Source organism: Arvicanthis niloticus, chromosome 13 (genome assembly GCF_011762505.2).
Source record: "Arvicanthis niloticus isolate mArvNil1 chromosome 13, mArvNil1.pat.X, whole genome shotgun sequence".
Lineage (NCBI taxonomy): Eukaryota > Metazoa > Chordata > Mammalia > Rodentia > Muridae > Arvicanthis > Arvicanthis niloticus.
Window position 1 is genome coordinate 25,753,859 of NC_047670.1, and position 23,122 is coordinate 25,776,980.

Here is a 23,122-nt window from a genome sequence, read left to right on the forward strand (position 1 = left end):
AACAGATATATTCATTTATATTTTAATTTATATTTTATTATTTAAAGTATTTTTAAATTTAAATATATTCTTATCATAGTCTATTCTAACCTCTCCCATGTCCTTGCCATATCTCCCCCTTTCCTTTCACACACAACTTTAACTTATTTCTCAAAAAAAGAAAACAACCAAAGAATGCCAAATACAACAAACCCCCCAAACCAAGAACATAAATAAAGCCACATCCTGAGACAAAACAAACAAACAAATAAAAAAACAAATTCTGAACTGTAAGCAAATACAAAACAACAACAAAAAACCTGTACATGTTATTTATTGGTCTACACTACTGAACATAAGGAATGGTTTGACAATCCAGTTTCACTCTATTGATTTTCCATCTCCCAAGGACATATGGAGTTAGCTGTTAACCCTACCCTACTGCTAGTTTATGACTGACTAATGTACTCATTCACATTCATTATTTTTTAAAAATATAACAAAATATAAAATGAAATAAGAATTGTCATATTGAAATTAGAAAAGAGAAATTGACAAAAGGAAAAGAACTCAATAGAAGGCACAAAAATCACACATTTATTCACATTCTCAGAATCCCATTAAACTGGAAGGGCATAAGGTATGAAAGACAAAAGAAAAATAAGGGCCTCTAAATCAGCATGAGCAAAAGTCATATGAACTCACAGAAACTGTAATGCATGTTCAGTGTCTGTATGTGTCTGGACAAGGTCTTCTGTGTATACAAACTATGGTATCCAGTTTAGCATTTTAGAGATATACTTTATAAAGTTTTATTTCATATTGAAGATTTCCTGTGAAGAAGACTTAACTAAAAATGATTTATAAAAATATGCCACTTGAATTTGAAAAGTCTTATGATTTTAACTTTGATTTAATTATCTTTTACAGGGCAATAAAACAAAACAATTATTTGAAACGACATAAATGAAAAAGAGAAATTATCTCAGTGAAAAGGGGGGCACAACATATATACTATTGTGACAAGAAAAGAAACTAGAGGTAATGTGATAATCTAAGTTAGAACCATGAACAAATTTGAGCAGATAAATCACTCAAGTACAGGAGTTGAAGGCTAGTTGTGACAGCTAAGCCAGACTGACTTTAAGACTGACTTTAATGTTACCAAACTAGATACTTGATAAGAAAATATCAAAGTTATCTGTCAGATGGCTGTGTTGCACAATGGTAGATCACTGGTCTACTGTATCACAGGCCCTAATTTCTCTCCTTAACTACCACCAAAAAAGAAAGGAGGTTGATAGGATTTAAATTTTATTTGTAAAACAGTCTTAGCAAAATGAGACAAGTTATTTGCTGTTTCTTCTTACATATAGAATGGACTTTTAATTTATGAAATATATCTTGATCTTCTCAACATTTTTACATATAATTAAAATTTTAGTTGTAAGTAGAATTTTATTTGTTAAGTTTATGAGCATGTAGAAAATACATATTTTGACACACAATAATTTGAAATGTAAATAAATAAAATAACCAATAAAAAAATCCAGCATTATTTGATCACAGTTAAATTTGAAAGAAATTTGGTCTATTTTTCCATAACATTATTTCCTCCATATACAGTATAACAGAGCAAAACTTCTAGGTTTTGAAATTAAAATGTCAAGTTAAAAAAAAAGAGAGAGAGAACAGAGAAGGGACCATTTATATCTTGAATATTTCTTAATCAAAGCAAACATCTTATTTTTAAAATGGCAGACACTGGAACTAATACTACAGTAGTCATTAGACATTCCATTGTGGTTCACTTAAGGCTATAAAATGGCATAAAATATTTACTAATACAGTGTAATTAGAGTTGAAATGATGGCACTAAAAAACAGTACTCTTGATATAACTTGGGAATATATTTGATACAATTCTGTATATGATAATGAGAATATTTAGCTTTTATCCTGTTGCCCAATGCCATAATCATAAAAGCCTGTAGTGCAATATGTCTTGATTTGTATAATCTTATGTTATATATCTACAGTTACCTAGTTACAATCCCCATGCAACCTACTGAGAAATGTTGATGGCTTTAACTCTTCCTTTTATTAGTATTTTTAGATATAAAAAGATAGATGCCTTATGCTTTACTGTAGTTAATTTAATATCCATTAGTAAGATTTACACAATAAAATTATCTTATTTTTACAGCTTTTTTCATTGATTGCTAAATAGTAATGAGTTTTAATGTAAACAAAAAATGTTTTGAAAAACATTTTTCAGCATGATTTCATAGTCTTTTTTTTTTTTGTACTTTCTTGGTTTCTTGAGAGTACCTTAATTACTCTTCAGTAACTGGGCTGACTCTGTAGTCATTCATCCTAAGAGTATCAAATTTACATATATTCATTTTTTTTTGCTATGAAATACCTACATTTTAGGTAGTAGATACAGAAAGCTACAGTACTATGGCTGACCCAGCCACAGTAATTTTCTTTTTGGGGGAGTGGGGGTTAGGATGAATAAACTATCTGATAAAAAATACAGCAGAACAATGAGACAGTCATTCTGAAACAAAGCTGTAAAAGATATTTAGGAACATAAAAAACATTTACAAAAGTATTTTGACTTTAAAACAGATGAGAACTCTAGCAATGAAGCAATGACAATTTTAAGTTAAGCATTCCTATATGAGTATCTCCAAAGAGAAAAATTACCACAGGACTGATATCAAATCATGAAATCTGATCCACAGGTATGGGAGTTATTACGCATTATTTATGAATCATTTTATTTTTCTGTATTTATAGATTATTTATAGGAACATAAACTAGTTTTTTATATCAAAAAGGGGAGAAGAATTTTTGTATCTTAAGCAGGAGAATTAATAACATCATTAACAACATCATAAAATTCTGAGGTAAAAGTTTGTGTTCTCTTCTATTTTTCTAAAACATTCTGAATCCCACAAGTTAGTGTTGATTGCTTCATGGAAGATAGTTACTTAAACTATTGAGGGATTCAGGTAAATAAGGACCACTTGCAGTCAATGATTTTAATATTCAGTAAAAAGTTAAAATGTTTGGTAATACTGTCCACATTGTTGCCATATTTATTTATTCAAGTAAACTCTAGTGCTTAAATATTAACTAAAAATATTTTCATGAAAATTTTTATTTTTTAATGAAATGATAAAGAGAGTATTTAGAGAAATGTCCAATAGAAAAAGAGTTTTGGGAAAAATAATGTTAGCAAAGCTTCCCATCAAGTTTGTCAAGGTTAGTCCTCTGCTTAACAGTGGCATTAAAAAATTGAGATCTTTTAAGCCTTATGCATAAAAGTTTGTGTCTTTTTATTTTCAACAGCCCTCTCTGATGAATCCTCTCCAGTGGAATTCAATCAAGTAGACCATTTTAGTTTGCACACAGATTTGTATAGAGTGATAGTAGATGCACCATGCTAAGTAAAACACATAGACTCAATGGCAAATGTTTCTTTAAATAATAAGTATTGTTGATTATCACAAACAGCACAAATAGCTACATGCCGAACACAATGAATAGTAAATCAAGTATTAAATATTAAGCCATCCAAACTACTTATTCCAGTTTAACCTGTAGAGTAATAATAAATTAAATAAAAAATGTTGAATGTACAATTATGAAATGTAAAAAAAATACACTAATTTATTAAACAATTTGCATCTGCTGAAACTTTTTCATTACATGAGATGCTTGAAACTCAAAGATACATTTGGTACTCAGTCACTCTCCAGATATCTGTTTTGTGGAACTGGGGTGTTGCTTGATGTTCCAAATATAAAAAGTTGTAAGAATACAGTGTAAAATAGCAAATAAATATAGACCTGTTCTTAAGAAATGATATTATAATAGATCCTATGATTACTAGAAATTTATTATAAGTAAAATTTAAAAAGTAAATAATTTTCATTTTTATTTTGGAAAAAGTATAACAAATTGCTTTTCCTAAAATTATGTATTCTGAGGAAAACAGCTAGAATGAAGGGAACTTGGGAAGCAGAAATTAAATTATAAATTGTGCACCTGGTGCTGTTTGTATTTTGATGCTAATTCTGCTTCTCCAAGAAAGGCTGCCTGGAAGGAGAAGTGAATCACATACTCAGGTGACTTCTTCCCCTAATGAATAAAGATTTCTAAGAACCCTCTCTTACTCTCTTCCCTCTCTGTCCCTTCTCTCCCATTCTACTCCCCTCTCCACATGTTCATAGCCAGCCTCTCCTCTCTCTCTCTTTTTCTCTCTCTGCCTTTCTCTGTCTCTACTTTTCCAACTCCTCTCCCATGCTCTAAATAAACTCTGTTCTATAGTAAAATAAATAAATAAACAAATAGATAAAAATTTCCAGAAAAAGATCACTGGGGGAGGAGTAAGCGGGACTTCTAGGTCAAAGAGAGTAAGAGGGAGGCAGGAGCCAGATACTTGCTTTTGAACAGGGAGAGGTTAAGAGGACAATATGTAGCTATCAAGAGGCCTCCATATTAGATGGCAGATCCACCAGGCTTCACCACCAGAAGGGTTAAATTGAGTCCTAAGTAAAGAGCAGTGATAATTGCCTACTATGAACTATCAATACCTATTGATAGATGTCTGTGGCTCCAGGTAGAAAGCATAACAGATAAATGGTATATAAAAGTCTATGGGAAACTTGGTTTTTTGTTCATGGGTTCCACGGGAATTTTGGGTTAATTTCCTGGCATGAGAGAATTTAAAATAAAAGCCTAAACATTTTGTTTTAGATTGTTTTAATTTTCAAAACGGGTGCAATTTTGAGTTTTGTGGTTCTATTATTTCTCTGGGAGAGAGGTCAAGCTAAAGTTTTTTTCTGGTTTCTGGCTCAAGGATATGCTGATTTAGGAGAACGGTTTTGTCTTTGCATTTTTAGAAAAGGTAATTAGTGTCTATACACCAACCAGAGTTATAAGGATCATATATGGCAGAGAAAGACAAGCTGAAAATAGACACAGGTGAATCAAACAAACATACAAACAAAAATTTCTTTGTGTCATCCTTCACATGGCATGAATGAAGACTTAGGCTTGGAGCAAAATTTCATCTTAACTAGTCTGAGCACCCTATACAGACTAGTACAATCTATACAGATATCTTGATGATACTAAAATTCTGTTTTGAGATTTTTATATTACAGAATATACAACCTTGGTGAGTCTCATTGTTAGACATGCTGAACTGACCTGCTTCAATTCCTGATTCTCTCTCTCTCTCTCTCTCTCTCTCTCTCTCTCTCTCTCTCTCTCTCCTTCCCTCCCTCTCTCCCCCTCTCTGTCTCTGCCTTTCTCTGTCTCTACTCCTCCAACTCCCCTCCCTATACCCTAAATAAACTCTATTCTATACTAAAAATAAATAAATAAATAAATAAATAAATAAATAAATAAATAAACAAATAATGATTTCTAGGAACCAATCTCTGGGCAAAGAGTAGGCAGGACTTCTGGGTCAGAGAAAGGAAGAGGGGAGGCAGGAGCCAGATACTTGCTTTTGGTTGGGGAGAGGTTAAAGAACAATATCTAGTTACCAAAATGTCCCCAGATTATTAGATGGTGGATCCACCAGGATTTGCCACTTGAGGAGTTAAATTTAGTATAGCTAACAAATTAGAATGCTAGTTGTTGTGCCCACTGATTAGTTACCTGTTGATTCTAAACTTTGTGTGGCATTTTCCTTTATGTGGCTACTCAACTGGGTTCCAGGGAGAAAGGTACGGTGGCAAAGTATGGGTTTGCAAGAACTGTACCCCAAATGGCTGCAGAATTTAGGAACATGGGGCTGGTATGGCAGTGACTCGCAATGGGAACTTAATAGCTAGGTGGAGAGATTTCAGAAGTTAGGGTCAGAGAACCTTTCACTACATGGGGCTAGCCATGGAGGCAGGGAAACTGCTGTGACAGAGAGTAGTCAGAGTTAGCATGGGATGGATTGCTTTTTTTGTATTTTTCATCACAATAGTCTTCTAATCTTGATCAACACTTGGAATTATGTCTTATTTTATGCCTGATTATGGAATAATTTATAGAAAGGTGAATTCTCATGAGTTCTCTGATTTCAGTAGTTTCATGCATGAATTTTTTTGTTTGTTGGTGTTATTTTTGATTTGCTAGAGTCTTTGATATTCTGTGCTAACGTTCCATAAGCAATAAAATGAGAAATACTGACTTATCATTTTGCTGTATTTAATGAAAAGAAAATATACATGGGACTTGAAATTTAATCCAAATATGAAAACATACCAATAAACTACTCTTATTTAAGGGTTTTAGGAATAGAATTCAGAATGTTGATTTGAATTTTACTTTTTCAACATAATATTTTGATTGAATATTTGGGAATTTCACAACGTGCACCTTATTATACTTGCTGCCCATTATTCCTAGGTCCAACATCCTTCCCTATGCCCTCCCTCCAAAAAAGAAAAACAAATGCACCAAGGCCAATTTATGTTGCCCATTTACTCATTGGAACATCACCAAACCCCCAATAACCAGTCTCTTGAAGATAATTGAATCCTTACCCACACTTGCCTCCAAAAGAAATCACCTCAAGAGCTATACTTCAGCATTGCTATCACAATTTTTATAGACATTCTAAATTGGCATCATGTCTAGACTGTTTCATTTTGAGGGGCTTTGAAGAAAGGTTGTCACAGTACTCTTCATTGTCAATCATTCTCAACTATGAGGCTGCAGTCATAAATGGCAATGGAAAAGAAGCTTTCTTGCCCCAAACTGCACAAGAATGAACAATAGGCATCTATATGTACTCCAACAGTATCTCTGGACACAAACCTTAACATAGACCATGGACCTAAACATGGTCTCCAGAGAAAGCATCGATCACAGACACTTGCTCCCTCTGTAGTAGCACAAACCACAAACATCAACATGACCTCTGGTTATAACATAAACCATAGACCATGTTGATATGAATTTCAGATGACCTTGTTAAGGAGTTTTCTGTTGTTCTGAAAGTGTACTTCTTTGGAAATAAACAGACTTCATATGGTACTTCAGAATTATGCAAATAAGAAAAATAAGATCATATAAGTAAATTTAACATAAAATAAAACTATTTAAAATCCTTCAGCATTGTATTGGCTCAAAATGAGAAGCATTTTTTTATTGAGACAGTGAAGGTTTTGGTTGCTTTATGGTAAGAAAACCCAGAAAACAAGAATGGTGTTTTTAATTTAAGATGAAACTAGAACTGTTTATAAAGATAAGAGAACACGATAAACTGTAAAATGTCTCCAAAATGGAGATAGTCAACAAGGTGATCAGGAAAAAAAAGATAAAATATAATTAATCTGAAAGTATGTTATAGGTTAAGGGATGAAATGTATTCATAAAGATTAACTATCCTTATTTCATGGGAAATATCCAGTGTTAATGGCAATTAAATTTAGAAATGACAAATGCTAGTAATGTAATTTGGGTGTGGAGTATTTCTACATTATATATTTTATGAGACGCTGGTGTGCAGAAGTGACAACAAGAAAATTACTCTAAGTAAAAATATAATTAATCTTAAAATCCCTGTTTTTCCTCAAATAATCAATTATGTAATTAGCACAAGGGAGAGAGCATTTTTAGTGATTGTAAAAGTAAACTCATTAAGGCCTAATGCATTAAGTCTTAAGCAAATTGCTTGGGGACAGAAAACAATAAAATAACAGTGCTGAATCAAAGCTTTGATTATAAAATGGAGTCAAATAGATTAATTTCTGGACATTTGTGGATTTGGGTAGCATTTTTGGGATCTTGGGTATTCAGTCTGGCCCTAAATTTATTGTAAAGGAAAGAGAGACACCTTGAGATCACCCTATTTTTTCCAACTTTTAGAACAACTTTATTGTTAGTAGACATCATGAATTATCATTGGTGTGTACCAGTGAAAATTGTATCCATTATGTTAGTTGTACCTTGGCATACTTTGGAGTTGCCAAGTATGAACTGTTGTCCCCAAAGGATTTCCATTAGCAAATTTTCTTGTTTTGCGTATAAGGTTAAACTGCTTGGTTAGGTTTATTTCTAAATATTCTTGATGCTAATGGGAATAGGATTGTTTCTTGATCTCTTTCATAGCATATTTGTTGATTGGTATGCCAAAAATTCTAATATTTCAAAGTTATTTTTGTATTTTGCTACTTTGCCAAAAATGTTGATCATTTCAAGTTTTCCAGTAGAATTTCTTGGATGTCATAGTATATATAATTTTAATGGGGTAGATTTTCAAATTTCTCAAATCCAGGTACAGTAGTCCATAACTTTAATGTCAGCAAAATATAAATGCAGGCAGATTATGTGTAAGTTCTGGGCCAGACTGGTGAACATGTGAGTTTCAGGACAGGCAGATTTACATAAAATATATATATATCATATATATATATATATATATATATATGATATATATGAGAGAATTATATCACATAAAATCTCAATCATCTGCAAATAGAGATAATTTTACTTCTTGGGTTTTCTTATATTTGTATTCTTTATTTTTCCTCTCTTGCTTCATTGCTTTAGGTAGTGCTTCAACAACAATATTAAAAGAAATAAGAACAGTGGCTACACCTTCTCATTCCTGATTTTAGTGAGAGAGATTTACAAATTTTCTGAAAGCCAGGTATAGTGGTTCATACCTTTAATGTCAGCAGAATGTAAAAACAGGCAGATCCTGTGTAAGTTCTGGGCCAGACTGGTCTACAAGTGAGTTTAAGGACAGACAGATTTACAAAGTGAGACTATGTGTTGAAAATAAAACAAAACAATTCCTCAAAAAGAAAAGAATTTTGTTCACATCAAATCTGAATTTGTCATATATAGTCTTTATTAAATGTATGCCTTGAGAAGTTTAAAGAAGTGACATATGTTCTAAAACTCAGAAAAAAAAATGGAACATCCAGTTCTCTATGTGAATTACACAAGTCATAGAAATATTAGAAGTGGTATATTATAAAATGAAAACCAAAGCATAAGGTCAGAATTCAAATAAATGCCCTCTCTCATTAAGTGGATACAGCCGTCTTCCGATGACCTCACAGTGATCTCATTTTCCCACATTTAGTTTGCACATCACAATGTTGCCATGAGAGTCAGAGTCTCTGCCATGAACTGACAGCCTCTGCATGCCTCTTTCTGTGCTCTGCATAGTTCAGTTTGAAAATTAAGGGCATCTTTCAAGAATGCAAAACAGGCTACTCTGTAAGTAACCCTTTAATAGGCTTACTCTTTCTACGTGGCAGTGTATTTGCTGAGTCCTCAAGCTCTTAATTACATATTCCAACAATTAAAATACTATTTGAAAAAATACTATTTCGAAGCTGAAAAGATAGCTCAGCAGTTAAGAGCTGCCTCTAGAATGAAAATTGCCTCAGTTCTATTCCCAACACTACCTACATAGTGATTTACAACTATATGTAACTTCAGTTCCACAGGATCTGACATTTTCTAGCTTCTGCAAGTGCCAGATACACAAGTGATGTACAGACATACATGCAGACAAAATATCCATACACATAAAATAAAATAATAAAATATTACTATGTACCTTCCCATTGTATGTGTTACCTTTCTAGCAATAAATAATTTGGGGTGGTTTTAGTACACATTAAATTTTAATAAACAACTTACATAGATATTTTCACTTAATTTAAAACAATCTTGCAAGTTAGAATACATGTTATAAGTGAAGAGACTGGATTCTAAGAAATATGTTTTTAGTCATTAGGCTTCTAAAGGCAAAAACCTTTAAACTAACTACAAAGTTGTTCTAATATATGCAGTAGGCTCATTCAAAGCCAAACGATACCCACATCTATGTTTTTACTGTTGTTAAGTTTCTACAGATAGGAATTTAGTATTGTTTGGTATTGTTTGATTTGATTTGGTTTGCTATGGATGTTTTTGAGCCCTACATCACTAGGGACCAAAAAGATGAAATTTCAACATCCTCTGTGTATTACCTTAAGTATGCAGAACAGTTTTACCCATTGACCATGGTGAAATGAACACATAGGGCTATGTAAAAATATAAGCACTCATATGAATCTCAGTAGAACAGATGGAATTCTCTGACATCAGATATCCCTTGGAGATTCTAAGGGACTTCAAAATGATTATAATGCACAGTTATCTGAGAAATTTTGAGTAGCATAACTAGATTAATAATGCTTAAACTATTTTGTAATGCTTTGTCAAAATGTCCTTTCTCACAATTAATGCCTCCTGCATTAATTGTGCACTCAATTGCATAGCAATGATTTTAACAGTTAATGAAGTGTTTTATCTGTGAAAAGCAATATGTAGGGAAAGTATAGAAAAAGGCCACAAAGACTGATTAAAGATCACGTTTTCTGAAAGAAAATTTCTGATACTCTGTGTTACTTGCTAACTAAAATTTCCAGGACTGAGATTACTCCTTAAGCTTTGCTTTTCATATTTAGAATACATGGTTAGTAATTCCAACTAATTATTTTGAGATTGTGTATATGTGTGCATGCATGCATATACATGTATGTATGTGCTTGCCTGTGTGTGTGCATGTGTGTTATTTGAAGTTAAAAGATTGTAAAATAACAACATAATCTTCACTATGACATTAAAATAATGATGATGGCAGTGGTAAACAGCACTGAAGAGATTCAGATGCTCACAGTTGGTCTTGGTATGGTTTAAATGCCTGATGCAATGTGAATGAAAAATATTTCCAATGACTTTACTAACATATAAACTAATATACCTCTAAAATGTTGCTTAAAATCTATTAAAATAACACATTTGCTTCAACTACAATGTATGAAAATTGAACTAAACCACTAGACATATATACTAAAATTTTCTTTTAAAATATGTTTTATACAAATTGAATTCATAAGGTCATAATTTTTATTAAAAGATAACAAAAGAATTAGCTTTACTTTTAAAGAAATGTGAGACACTTACCTGGACATTTCTCTTAAATTTTATAGGAATGTCTCTATCAATTGTACAGCTGATTGTTTAAGAGGAAACACTGCATTTCTGTTTCTCAATGGGATAATGAATATACTACTTCATGCATACTTCAAAGTCATGTTTACACCGTGTTCCACCTCTCTCATCAAATGCTTATGTCTAGCTTATACTTCATGTTCTCTCTTATGCAGTGATATCTTTACCTCTTTACTAAGTAGTTGCTCAACAAGCTACTATATAGAGACATCTAGTCTTTTAAAAAGTAATTTATTGACCTCAGTGAGAGAAGATTCACCTAACCCTCATGAAAATTGAGGCCCCAGAGAGTGGTGAGGTCTAGCAAGGTGTGGGGATGGTTGGGGACATCCTCTTGGAGACAGGGGAGAAGAAATGGGATGAGAAACTGTCAGACAACACAGCAGGAAAGGCATAATGACAGACTGTAAAAAAGTGTTAGATATAAATAAATATAAAATATTATATATATACATATATGTGTGTATGTATGTATGTATGTATGTATGTATGTATGTATGTATGTATTTCCTGCCTTGGAGCTGAAGAGAGAGATCATTCAGCAATTAAGAGTTTTCCAAAGTACTTGAGTTCAATTCCCAACACCCACATGACAGCTCAAAACAGTCTGTTACCTCTGGTTCCTGGGAATCTGTGCCCTCAGGTGGCTCTCCTAGAAACATAGGTGCTCATGTGGTGCACAGACGTACATGCACAAGCAACACCCATACACATAAACTGATCCCCTCTATAACTGGTTTATAGTGTGGCTATATGTTCCTTTAAATAAAAAAAAAAAATGTATCTCTGAAAAAGAAAAGTAACCTACTGGAAACTAGCTCATTTGCTACAGCTGGCTGCTGAGAGATGCTGGGGTATGGGATGAAAATGTCATGGCGCTGTCTGCCACTACCCAAAGCAATAAACTCTCTTGGATTAACATATACACTTTTGTCTGCTTTCTGACAGTCATTTATTGCAGATGTAAATGAGCATCACACTGTGCTGTTCTCTGTTGGAAATAAAAACGTGGAACATATCTCCCAAAAGTCATTGAATACTCATTAAGAGAGATAAATTAAGGATTCTAATTAAAAATCATTATCTAGCCATTAATAATTATAAAAAATGACAGTACCTTGAAAATGGGAGACCTTTATAGTCTCTCCTCTAATGCTGTATCATTCTAGTTATACTAAAGATGATGCTTTTGAGGCAGTGGTTCCTCGTTGCCTTTCATTCTTTGTCTCTTTTCCCTTCAGGTTTCTACTTTCTGCATTTTGTTCAGAATGGTCCCTTAAATACTTCCCTCTCTTGTCAGCAAGATGTATCTCTGTATCACTTCTTAGTATATTTAAATGTCTAATCCTCCCTGACCACCATACCAGCCCCTTCTCCAGCCTTCATATTATTGACCTCTCAAATCTTCATCCTATTTTCTTTCTTGGAATACATTGTTTTCTGAAAGTTTACATACATTATTTCTTTTAAATATACACAAATATTTTTGGTCTTTGTACATCTGATAGGCAGTAGGATATGTGAAAAGAGATTGTCCATTGTGTCTTTTATTCTCTAATATTAACAACAGAATCTTGAGTTTTCAGAACCCACTGAGGGAACAACTAGGGTGGCAATGTAAGGATGCAAAGAAGGCTTGTATGGTGGATGCCATTTGTAACGGGTTTATGCCCATTACAAAACTTGATGACCTATGATCATTAAGTTTTTGTTTTTTAAAGGCATAAAGGCTGAAATATCTAAGATACAGAGCAAGAAGCTCCATGTTTGACCAGCTAGGTCAAGAATGCCAAGGCTTAGTTTGTGTAATAGAAAAAGAGTCACAGAACTAGAAAAGTGTCATAATGAATTTCACCAAAAGAGAACTTGTGTAAGGATGTGACAGCAAAGCCAGAAAGTCTAAAAATAAAATAAAATAAAATAAAATAAAATAAAATAAAATAAAATAAAATAAAATATAACCTTGCTTCATGCAAGTGGAAGAATACTAGTAAAGGCCTACAATGATATGGAAAATTCTTATTGGAGTAAGGAGTCTGAGAATACAGTCTTTATGTAATAGAATACAGGGACAGCATGATAAGAAATTGTCAAATATCTACAGTTCCTGAAAATATGAAGATGTGAACAAGATGCACTGAGCAGAAGGAGGGTCAATTTTGTCTGCAGTAAATGATAAGCATAGTACCAGAGGTCACCTTCCAAAGCTAAATTTCCAGGACTAAAGGAGAAAGATGACTGCAAGCAACTTTTAAAAACTAACTTATGTGCAAGCATTTGCTGTTTAAAGGGAAAGAAGCAGGATGACTTTTTTTCTATGTAGTAATAGTGTTATCGGAAATCTAGATTGTTATAATTTTTTTCTCTTTACAAATCAGATGGGTAAAACCATTGCTTTATGTAAGTAATCTCAGCCAAAATTTTGATTCTCAAGACAGAACACCTGCCATGTTTCCTGAAACTTCTACTATTTAAAATATTCCTTTAGAGATGTAGTAAAAGTCTGCTTTCTTGGATTAAAAAAAATCATTTTTTATAGAAAACCTCAAAGCCTTCTGCATCTGTTGCTAGTATTCATAGTGATATTATGAAATTCTTATTTCTCCATTGTGTTTCCTCCCTTATGTTAACATGTGGGTAGAACATTTACTTCAGCGGTTGCCAAAAGTGAATTACCAAAGACATGAAGTGAAATAGGTATGTTCTCCACAAATGCAAAAAAAAATTAATATAACTCTCATCCACACATAAGCACCACTCAGTTATCTTTCCAGATGCCCAACTGCATAAAAATTCTGTTATGTGTATTATCATAATTTAATTCTTTCCTTAAAAAGTAGTTCTTGAGTAGAAATGTAAATCATTACAGTTATTATGGAAACCACCATAGATATTCCTCAAAACACTGGATCTACAGCTACGATATGATCAAGCAAATCCACTACTGCTATTAACCCAGAGAAAGAAAAAAAAAAAAAAAACACACACACACACAGGAAGAAAGTTGACGTATCTCCATTGCAGAAGTCCTAAGAGAAGCCAAGTTAAACAGTCAACATTATTGTCAGGAAAAAAAAATGACATGTATTCACAGGAGAACCTTGTTTTCCATTAAGAATTGCCTTAAATCCTGTAATTTGTGGCACTAGCAATGGAATTAAGGATGTTGTGTTAAGTATAGTAAGCCAGACACAGGATGACAAATACAAGACATCCTCATTCATACAGAGGAGCTAAAAGAATTGATGTAGTGAAAGTAGAAAGTATGAATATGTAAGAGGCAGAAAAGTGTGATGGGAAGATAGAGAGATGATAGTTAATGACTACAGAAACTGAGCTCTGTAGGAGTAAGTTGTAATATTTCACAGCATGTGCAGTCAGGCCCCAGTGACTGACAGCACGGATTTGTATATTTCTAAACATGTAGGTTAAAATTTTACCAATATTCCCAACAAACACAAGAAAAAATGTTTTAAGTGATAAGTGTGCCAATGACCTTAATTTGATTAATACATAGTATGCACATATATTAATATATCACAGTGTTTCAATAAATATGTGCAATGATTCTGTGTCCATTTTTACATTTTTTAAAAATCTTCTGATATTGCTTCTTGGATCTAAGTTTCTCCTTATTCAGAGTAAAACTTAGTGATTTTAATTCAGTAAAGCTGCACTTAATCTTCAAACTCTCTTGTTCCTCTCACCACTATCCTGTTAGAATTAGACTCGGTAGTTCAGTAATACTATGCTGATGACATTATTGATCAGAAAACAGGAGTATGACATGAAGACTATTCCAACGGCTTTCCAGCTAAAGTTCCTAAAGAACTTTAGGCTTCTGCTGGCACGGATTGACTGCCTATAACTTAAGAGTGTTATTTTTCACCCCCGTTTTCTCTTTCTTACCCTGTCCTCTCTCCTACTTGTGACCACTTGTGCATGATCTGTGACTTTTTCTTCCTAATTTATTGCATCATATGCTTTCATATTTCTATTGTAATCACTAATGAAAACCAACACACGGACCTGGAGTATTTTAGTGAGACAACATCACCAAATATACTGTTTATTAAGGAATTATTTAATTTAACTAAAAAGGTCATTATCTCCCAAAGAAGTTATTATTTGATTAAATTATTATTTAATTATGTGGGCCTTTTATTACACTATTAGCATTAGCTGATATTTAGAATTATATTTACTTTAATCCAGGAAGATTTTAGAGTTTTGCTCCAATTAAAAGGGAGCATTAAACTAATGCTTTCATGTTGTTATGTGGATGATCAATGATACACTGCTTAAAATATTTACTTATCATTTTCTTACCAGACACTATTCTAAAATTTCTCAAATAATATTGAACATTGTTCTTAACATTATGCTAATAGATTCATTTTCTTTTGATTTTTCTTCTGTTTTCTGTGCCTAATTATTTGTATTGAGAATCAGCTTGAATCCAAAGCATACTTTTGAAAATATTTACTTTAGAATATATGGATTTAGGTAAATCTATCACCTTTGAACAACTTCTAGGTTTGTAGAAAAGTCAATGTTGTTAGAGTCATGCCTGATTTGTTCAAATGCTCATCTTTTACCAATAAGTTATTTCTCTCTCATTTTTTTATTCTGATTTGATTTAATGTATAAAACTCTGGCAGTCTTTAATATCTCAGTCTATTACCATATTCCACACTATAAATTTTCATGCAACTAGAAAAGTGATTCATTTACCTTCCAGTTCCCTGCTTCAGAAATCAGTGTCCTTTCTAGAGCTAGGCACTAAATACTACCTTTAAAAGCAAATATGAGGATTTAAGATACTTAAATTATATCTATAATAATATACATCTGTCTGTTGATAAAAGATATTGGTTTTTAATGTCAAAAATTATGATGCTTGAAGTCATTATTCATTCATTTCCCTTAAGACTAGCCAAACCTTTACTTATCTATGAATCCAAATTACATTACCAGCATCTATAGTTTTATAAAGATCTGGATCAATTTTCTTATTTGTGGAAAACAATATTTTTTCAATGATAAATATGTTACAAAATTATCTAAATAACCATTGAATACAAAGGATATTTTAAAATTTATTGTATACAAGTAATAATTTGCTTTGCATTAAATAATATATATTAAAGGTACAAATGCCATACACAAAATGCTTACTAAAGCTTCTTGAAGCTACTTATGAATATGCTAATTTAGTACTCTGTATTATGCATGACTAGAGAAATGGATGGAAGCTGTGAACCAGATCCCCTGCAGTAAAGTGACGGGTAAGTATGCCTTCAGCAACAGCCTTAGTTACTACTGCTTCCTTTAACCTATGTGCCAGCTGTACTAAAATAGATGCAGTTCTCCTAGCATGCAATGCTCCACAGCCCTGTATGAACATGAAGTTTGTTCTACTGAAAATATTCTCTTTCTTGTCTAACTTAAGCTTCTAGCTAGTTTTTAAGACTATGCACAAATGACACCTTGTCTTTAAAAAAGTCTGTGAACTTTACACATGGAATTTTACACATGTAGTGTTCTGTGTATTGTGGGGAGAGGACAGAAGGTGGCTATCATCCTTGCAGCCATCTTGAGCCATATACCCTGATAAGAGATTTGATTACAATAGCCTACAACAGGTGAGCACACTCTGAATATACTGAAGATACTCCTGGGTATCTAAAGCATAATCTTGCTTTAGACACCCAGGATCTTCCCTTGTGTGTGTGAGACTTAAAGGTGTGTGACTTAAGGGCATGACTTAGGGATCAGATTTAGAGACAAGGCCTAAGGGCATTACTTAAAGGCATGATTTAGAGGCATGGCTTAGAAGTGAGACATAAAAGCCAGAGGCAGACAGGAGAGTTCAGAACAATTTGGAGGAAGAGAGAATCAGACAATTCAGAGAGACACTAGGAACAGAGAATCAGACACTTCAGAGACTACAACTTGGGAGTAGGAATTAGGTATTAGGAGAACAACTTGAAGTAGACATTAGACACTTGGAAGAGTACAACTTACAGTACAACTTGTTTAGTTATTAGGAATTAGGTAGCAGGCACTTGGAACAGAACTTGGAAGAAGTAACTTGGAACTTGGAGGCACTAGGAACTAGCACTAGGGACTAGGAACTCAAGACTTGGTACTTGGACTAGGAAGAGAGACTGAAGAATAAACGGGATTGTATCACACTCTGTCTGGTCTCCATTCCTAGCATCCGTCCTCACTCTCTCTCTTGCTGAACCCTGACACGCAGACCAGAGCTGCTTGGGGCAGTGCAAGCTAATAAGTTAGTCCCCAAGGCTTTTGGCAGTGCAGGTTCCAACATTGACAGAAAGGTCCGAGATATTTTGGCCCCCAAATGTGGGCCAGAGTGGTCCCCAACAGTGTATTCTACCATCTATATGTATTACTGTGTGGACAGCAGTGTGTTGTTTCTTAACTGGTCTGTCTCTTCTAGCAGATTAATATTTCTTCAAAGGTGATTGTAGCATGAGTATCTTCATATACTCTGTGTTGAGCAGTGTATCTCTCAAAAAAAAAGGTGTTCAAATTTTATACAAATGGAATGAATGAGTTTTCTTCACATATTTGTCTTGTTTTTGTTTTTCATAAAAATACATATATTGGCTTTGAGCTTCATAAACACAGCATAATAACTCTAGCATTGGTTAACTAATGTTAGAGTTTTAGCCATTATTGTCCTCCAAAAAAATCCAAATGGGAAAGGCTTAGACCTTCATTATAGTTTTACTGGAAATGAAAGATACATTTCAGAGATGAGAACAAAGTGAAGATCTTACTTATCAGATACATGATCTTCAAGAAAACTTTGTGACCTCTGACTTTTTCTCTTCTCCATAACCATGAGGAGAAGGTTTTCTTTTACCATACCTTCCCTCGTGTTGACAGATGGCATCCTCATCAGAGTGCAAAAGGCAACAAATCTATCCAATGGACAACCAGCAACTTAAGTGTGTCAAAATAAAAGTACTCTGCCACTAAGTTGGTTATCTATTACCATTAAAGTAATAAAGAGCTACATGGAATAACTAGTCTTTACTAAGTACATGTATATCATTTCTGTCTCTCTGCTTTATCACTGGAAATTGTGTTCTATCAAAACTTTCAGCATAAGTCACTGTGTTTTAGTAATGGACTGAATGTCCTGAACCAAGAGATGCTGAAGTGACCTGTATAATAAATATAAACTGTGCCTAGAACTACAGTCTAGACTCTACCAAAAACATCAACACTGATGTTGTCATATTTTTGTGGGTATTTGTCAATTACATATATTTGATATGATCTATGTTTAAAGACTAGATTTAATCATTCATTTATTTAATCAACCACATTGGTTTTGAGTACTTATCAAATATTAGGAACTTGACACATTATGAAACACTATAATATAAAAAATATAAATGAACACAGCTATGTTGTATTTCCAATCCTGTCTACATGGAGTATGAATTCTAGGTTAAAATGAATCAATCCCTCTTTGTTCATAAAATATCCAAGTTACATGTATGATACATTTGATCTAGGATTAGTACAACATCTCATATATGTATGCAAGTAATGGAACTAATCCCTTTGATGCTATTTGTCTTGTTTTGTTGTTGTTTGTTTAAATGCTATCCCAAAAATTGGGATACCAGTATATGGCTTTTATAAAAAGACAGCCATTTATTCTAATTCCAACTGAAATTTTCTACAACTTCACTGAAGTTGAGAATGTAAAAGGTATTATACTGGCAGATTTCCTTGGTCAGCAGGTCTCCAGGTGCTAGCATGGTTTGGGGATGTCGTAGAACCCATGGGACATAGAGTCTAGCCAGAGGAAATGTGTCACTTAGGTGGACCTTGGAATTTATACATTTTACTGACTCTGGGCTAGCTCTCTTCTTTCATCTGTTGCCATATCAGCTTATGTTTCCACTACCATAAAGCCACTATGCCAATTCTACTATGATGACTGACTGGGAAGTAAAAAGGGGTGGAAAAAGATTATTACTCCCTCAAGTAACTTTTGCTACATATTCTGACACAGCAATGAGAAAAGTAATTCAAGTTTCCTTTACCTCAATTTACAAATTCTCTGATAAAAGAGGAAGCATTGAAACTGATACCAAGTAAACTTTTTAAATGAACTTATGAAATCACAGTAAATTATTAATGCAGATAAACACACACTGTTTGTTTCACATACATGTCACATCTAAAGTACTCACTTTTAAAGAAACAGTACAATAGTGGTTGCTGGGGCTGATAAGAATTTGAAGTGGAAATTGTTTATCAGAATACCTAAGATGACAGTTTTATAAGAATATATTTTAGAGCTTTGATTCATATTCTTATGGATACTGAACACTTATAAATTTATTAAAGGGGTAAAAAAATCATGTTTCTTCTCCAAACATTAAAAAAAATAGTGTGTGCCAAAACTCCTGCATTTTCTATGTACAAGTTTTTCAATAGAATTGATAGAATGGTTTACAATCTCAAACAATGTTAGATTAGACCAAATGTTTGTTTTGTCAGAGTTGATGTCATTTGTATAAAAAGAACAGTAATTTTTGTTTATTGTTATTTTTGTTTTACTCTGAAGGTTTTATTTCTCTCTTATTGAAAATAGATTTTTTTCCCATACAATATATTTGATTATGGTTTCTCCTCCTCCTGTGTATCCTAGTTCTTCCTGAATTACCTAATTTTTTTACATCTCTTTAGAATACAAAAAGCATTTAAGGAATAATAACAAAATAAAATAATAAGATAAATCAAAAACAAACTGGAATATAAAAGAACCTGTTTTAACTTTTCTGCAGTCAATAAATTACTTTTACCTGTGTATTCAAGATGAAATCCTGCAGCAGAGACACTGATATCTGATTGGAAATTTAGGTATAAATTATTAGATGTACTATTGAGAAGATGAGGTATTGTTGTCCCTGAAATGACAATTGATAAGTCAGGTCAAGGGTCATATGTAAAAGACCACAGCAACAATAAAGAAATTAAGTAAACTTGTACGCAGCTAAGCCATTGTAATTAAAATTGTGCATTGCTCAAAAGCATTTGAGAAAATTTAGTAGAAATATTTCCCCCTTTATCCCATTTTATTTTACTGTCCCAGTCTTCAAGGAGAGTGGCCTATAAAATGACTTCAGATAATTCCCTTAAATTAAAAACAGAAAGGGTGGCCAATATTGTTTTGAGTTTCATGGAAATTTCAATATCATATGTGTGAGTTAAAGATAAAGTTTATTTAAAAAGTTGCATGTAATTTTTAGACCACAACTCAAGACTTTGTATTGGATTAGAGTAGATATTCATTAATTCACATTTATTAATAAAATAGGAACTTAATTCTTCACCAAGTTGAATACTTGATATTTCTTATACCCTGATAGCAAAGCTGATTGTCAGCTTTCCCAAGAAGTCCCACTTTTGAAATAATATTATCCTCTTTCTCAGCAGATGTATTATAATGGATTTCTGAACTTCTAAAGCAAATGAACCTTGTTCCATCCAATTATTGAATTTGAAAATATAAAATATCTGCCTGAACAAATTAATCTCTATTTATTCAGAAACTCTTCCAACACAGTTTCAAACAGCAAGCATTGAAAATAACTACAAGTTCTGTAGATTTGTGTTTAGTGCTTCAAATATCCTCATAATATTCATAGGAAATATTTCATAGGGGAAAATTCATAGGGAATCTTCACACTTGCTTTGTACAGATGCCTGTAAGATGTCCTGGTGACTGCTTGGGAAAATGAAAAAAATCACTTATAGACTGCATCTTTATACTGAATTGTTTCCGATCTGAATGTTTTCCTTGGTGCCATCCCTTCCATCAAGGAAGCAGGAGGTAAACAGAAGCCCAAAGGTCTAGACCTGCCTTACAGCTTAGAGCCTCATAGCAATAAAGAACTCTGATGCTATCACCTCTCCATTGCCGGCTCTCCTTCTAACCATAGCTGTACAACCTCTGGCAATGTATTATATGTGTCATATGTCAATGACACATATAATCTATACTATTTGTATAAAATAATCATCACAAAAAAAAGAATCATCACACATTGGCAAACTATAACTAGAATGCAGGAAAGCTTAAAAGAACATGTACCACTCCTTTCAATAATTTAAAACTTTTGGTAACTTAGGTCATCATGTATTTATCTTAATTATCTTAATTCTTTTCTGTATTCCTGGTTATATTTTTATTTTTAATAAACTCTGATGTTTTTTTACCTGAATAACTTCCAAGTCTCGGTGCATTGTTGTCTCCCCCATCATAGAAATCCAGAGAATCCCAGTTGTGTTCTGTAGCAAAGCTAACAACTTGTACCTATGAAATAACAGTCTCTGGTGAAAATTCATGTTTCTAAACATATATGCAGTCTAGAAGTACCACTAGAAGATAGATCACAAGGTCAGACAACAACCCTGTTATTATCATAGATGGATCAACAAAAACTGATTTTTGACACTATATTACTGGTCTATAATTGATTTTGGACATTATATTACTGGTTTACATGGACTAATTTGTATGAAAGAAGCCTTATGGAGGAGCTGGCAGAGTGCATGGTGGCTATAACATGGAAGTTGACATCTTCATTTCAGAACATATTGTTACTAAATGCTTTGGCTTAATGTGCTAGGAATTTAAATTCATGTTCTAAACAACCAGCTAACATTAATGCTTTGGAGTACTAGACTTCTGTCAGTGGCTCAATTTTCTCTTTGCTTTACTGGAAGAAAATAAACAGATCTGTGGCTCATAAGCACAGAGGACTTTGCAGTGCATTTTCAGTAGGCTTATTCTTGAACTCATTTCCATGTATAAAATCCATTTGATTTTTTTCTTTAATATTTACATTACTGTCAATACAGGCAGCCACAGGCAGTATTCTATAACAGATTTGTACGGATCTTTCAAAGACTATTTTTATTAATGTAGTCAGAATGGAAGTCACCTTGAAGGTCCCTCGGGTGAGAAGGCAAATACTGGGCTACGATTCTGTGTCTATTAAATTTTATTTAAAGAAACAGACATGTGCTATTTTGTTGTACCTCACTTGGCACAGTATGAGGTTTCGGGAACCCATGGAACTCACAACTGTGGATTCTATTCTGTTCTTTATAGACGGCTTTGTAGCCTTCAAGAAGGAAAGGGAGAATTTTATTAGAATGCATTCATTTTAGCTAACTAGAGTCTGTTGTAAGTGTAGGCACTCATTTGCTACACAGTTATGACAATTCCACTCATTAAACAGTTCTTTTCTGCAAAACAACCCTCCATCACTCTCCTATTCAAGTGGATGCTGGCACTGTTGCTCCAGGGGTGAGTGCCACATGGCAGGAGATATCCCGCCTGCATGATTGGCACCTGATCTAATGCGCTGTTCCAGAACAAGGATTAAAGCTCCAACCATTACTTTCTTAAACAATAACTCATTCCCAATTATTTTCTGAATTTTTCTTTTTCTTTAATCCAGCATTAGAAAATACTATACTGTGCTAAAAATACCTTGTAAAGATTCATGCAGGAGTTGACTTTTGATCTGAGCTGAAGTTAATGAGGAGCTTCTAAAGGAAGGAAATTATTAAGTGTGTGAAACGGTAGATGAATCAGACCATGATCTGGACTCAGTGAACTCTCAGTAATCCAATTTAGCCACAGTGGAGAGAATCTCTATGTAGGAGGAAAGCTGAATGCATAGTTAGAAGCACAACAGAACATAGAAAAGGAATGAAGCTTACTGATAAACACAGGAAACACAAGTCAGGGTCACTGGGTTTGAAACTTCCTGGTAACCTCTACCTATACACATTTAAATACCTAGCAATGCTGTCAATCTTGTGCTTCAAATTCATCACAAAAGTTATTGTGAGAAAATTGTCTACTTCACAGATTCCCTAAAACTTAAGCAAGTGTATACTACTTATTGTGTAGTAGAAATTGAAAACTCAGAATCTTAGCTGAGAAAGGCGAGGAGAGAGTGATTAAATACTAAACACTAGCAAAAATAATTATGCACTTGAAAGTATAATTATGCCTTCAGTTTTCCACTAAAAAA

General features: G+C 33.3%; 1 protein-coding gene across 1 annotated transcript in view; it reads right to left on the reverse strand.

The window, feature by feature from the left end:
* The window catches only part of Csmd3 (CUB and Sushi multiple domains 3), a 942,208-nt gene that overhangs the window by 122,885 nt on the left and 796,201 nt on the right, over positions 1-23,122 (reverse strand). Inside the window, 6 exon segments of the mRNA XM_076912208.1 lie at positions 691-730; positions 6,500-6,515; positions 10,102-10,112; positions 17,274-17,324; positions 19,874-19,978; positions 21,291-21,387. Coding sequence (XP_076768323.1) covers positions 691-730; positions 6,500-6,515; positions 10,102-10,112; positions 17,274-17,324; positions 19,874-19,978; positions 21,291-21,387 — 320 coding nt within the window.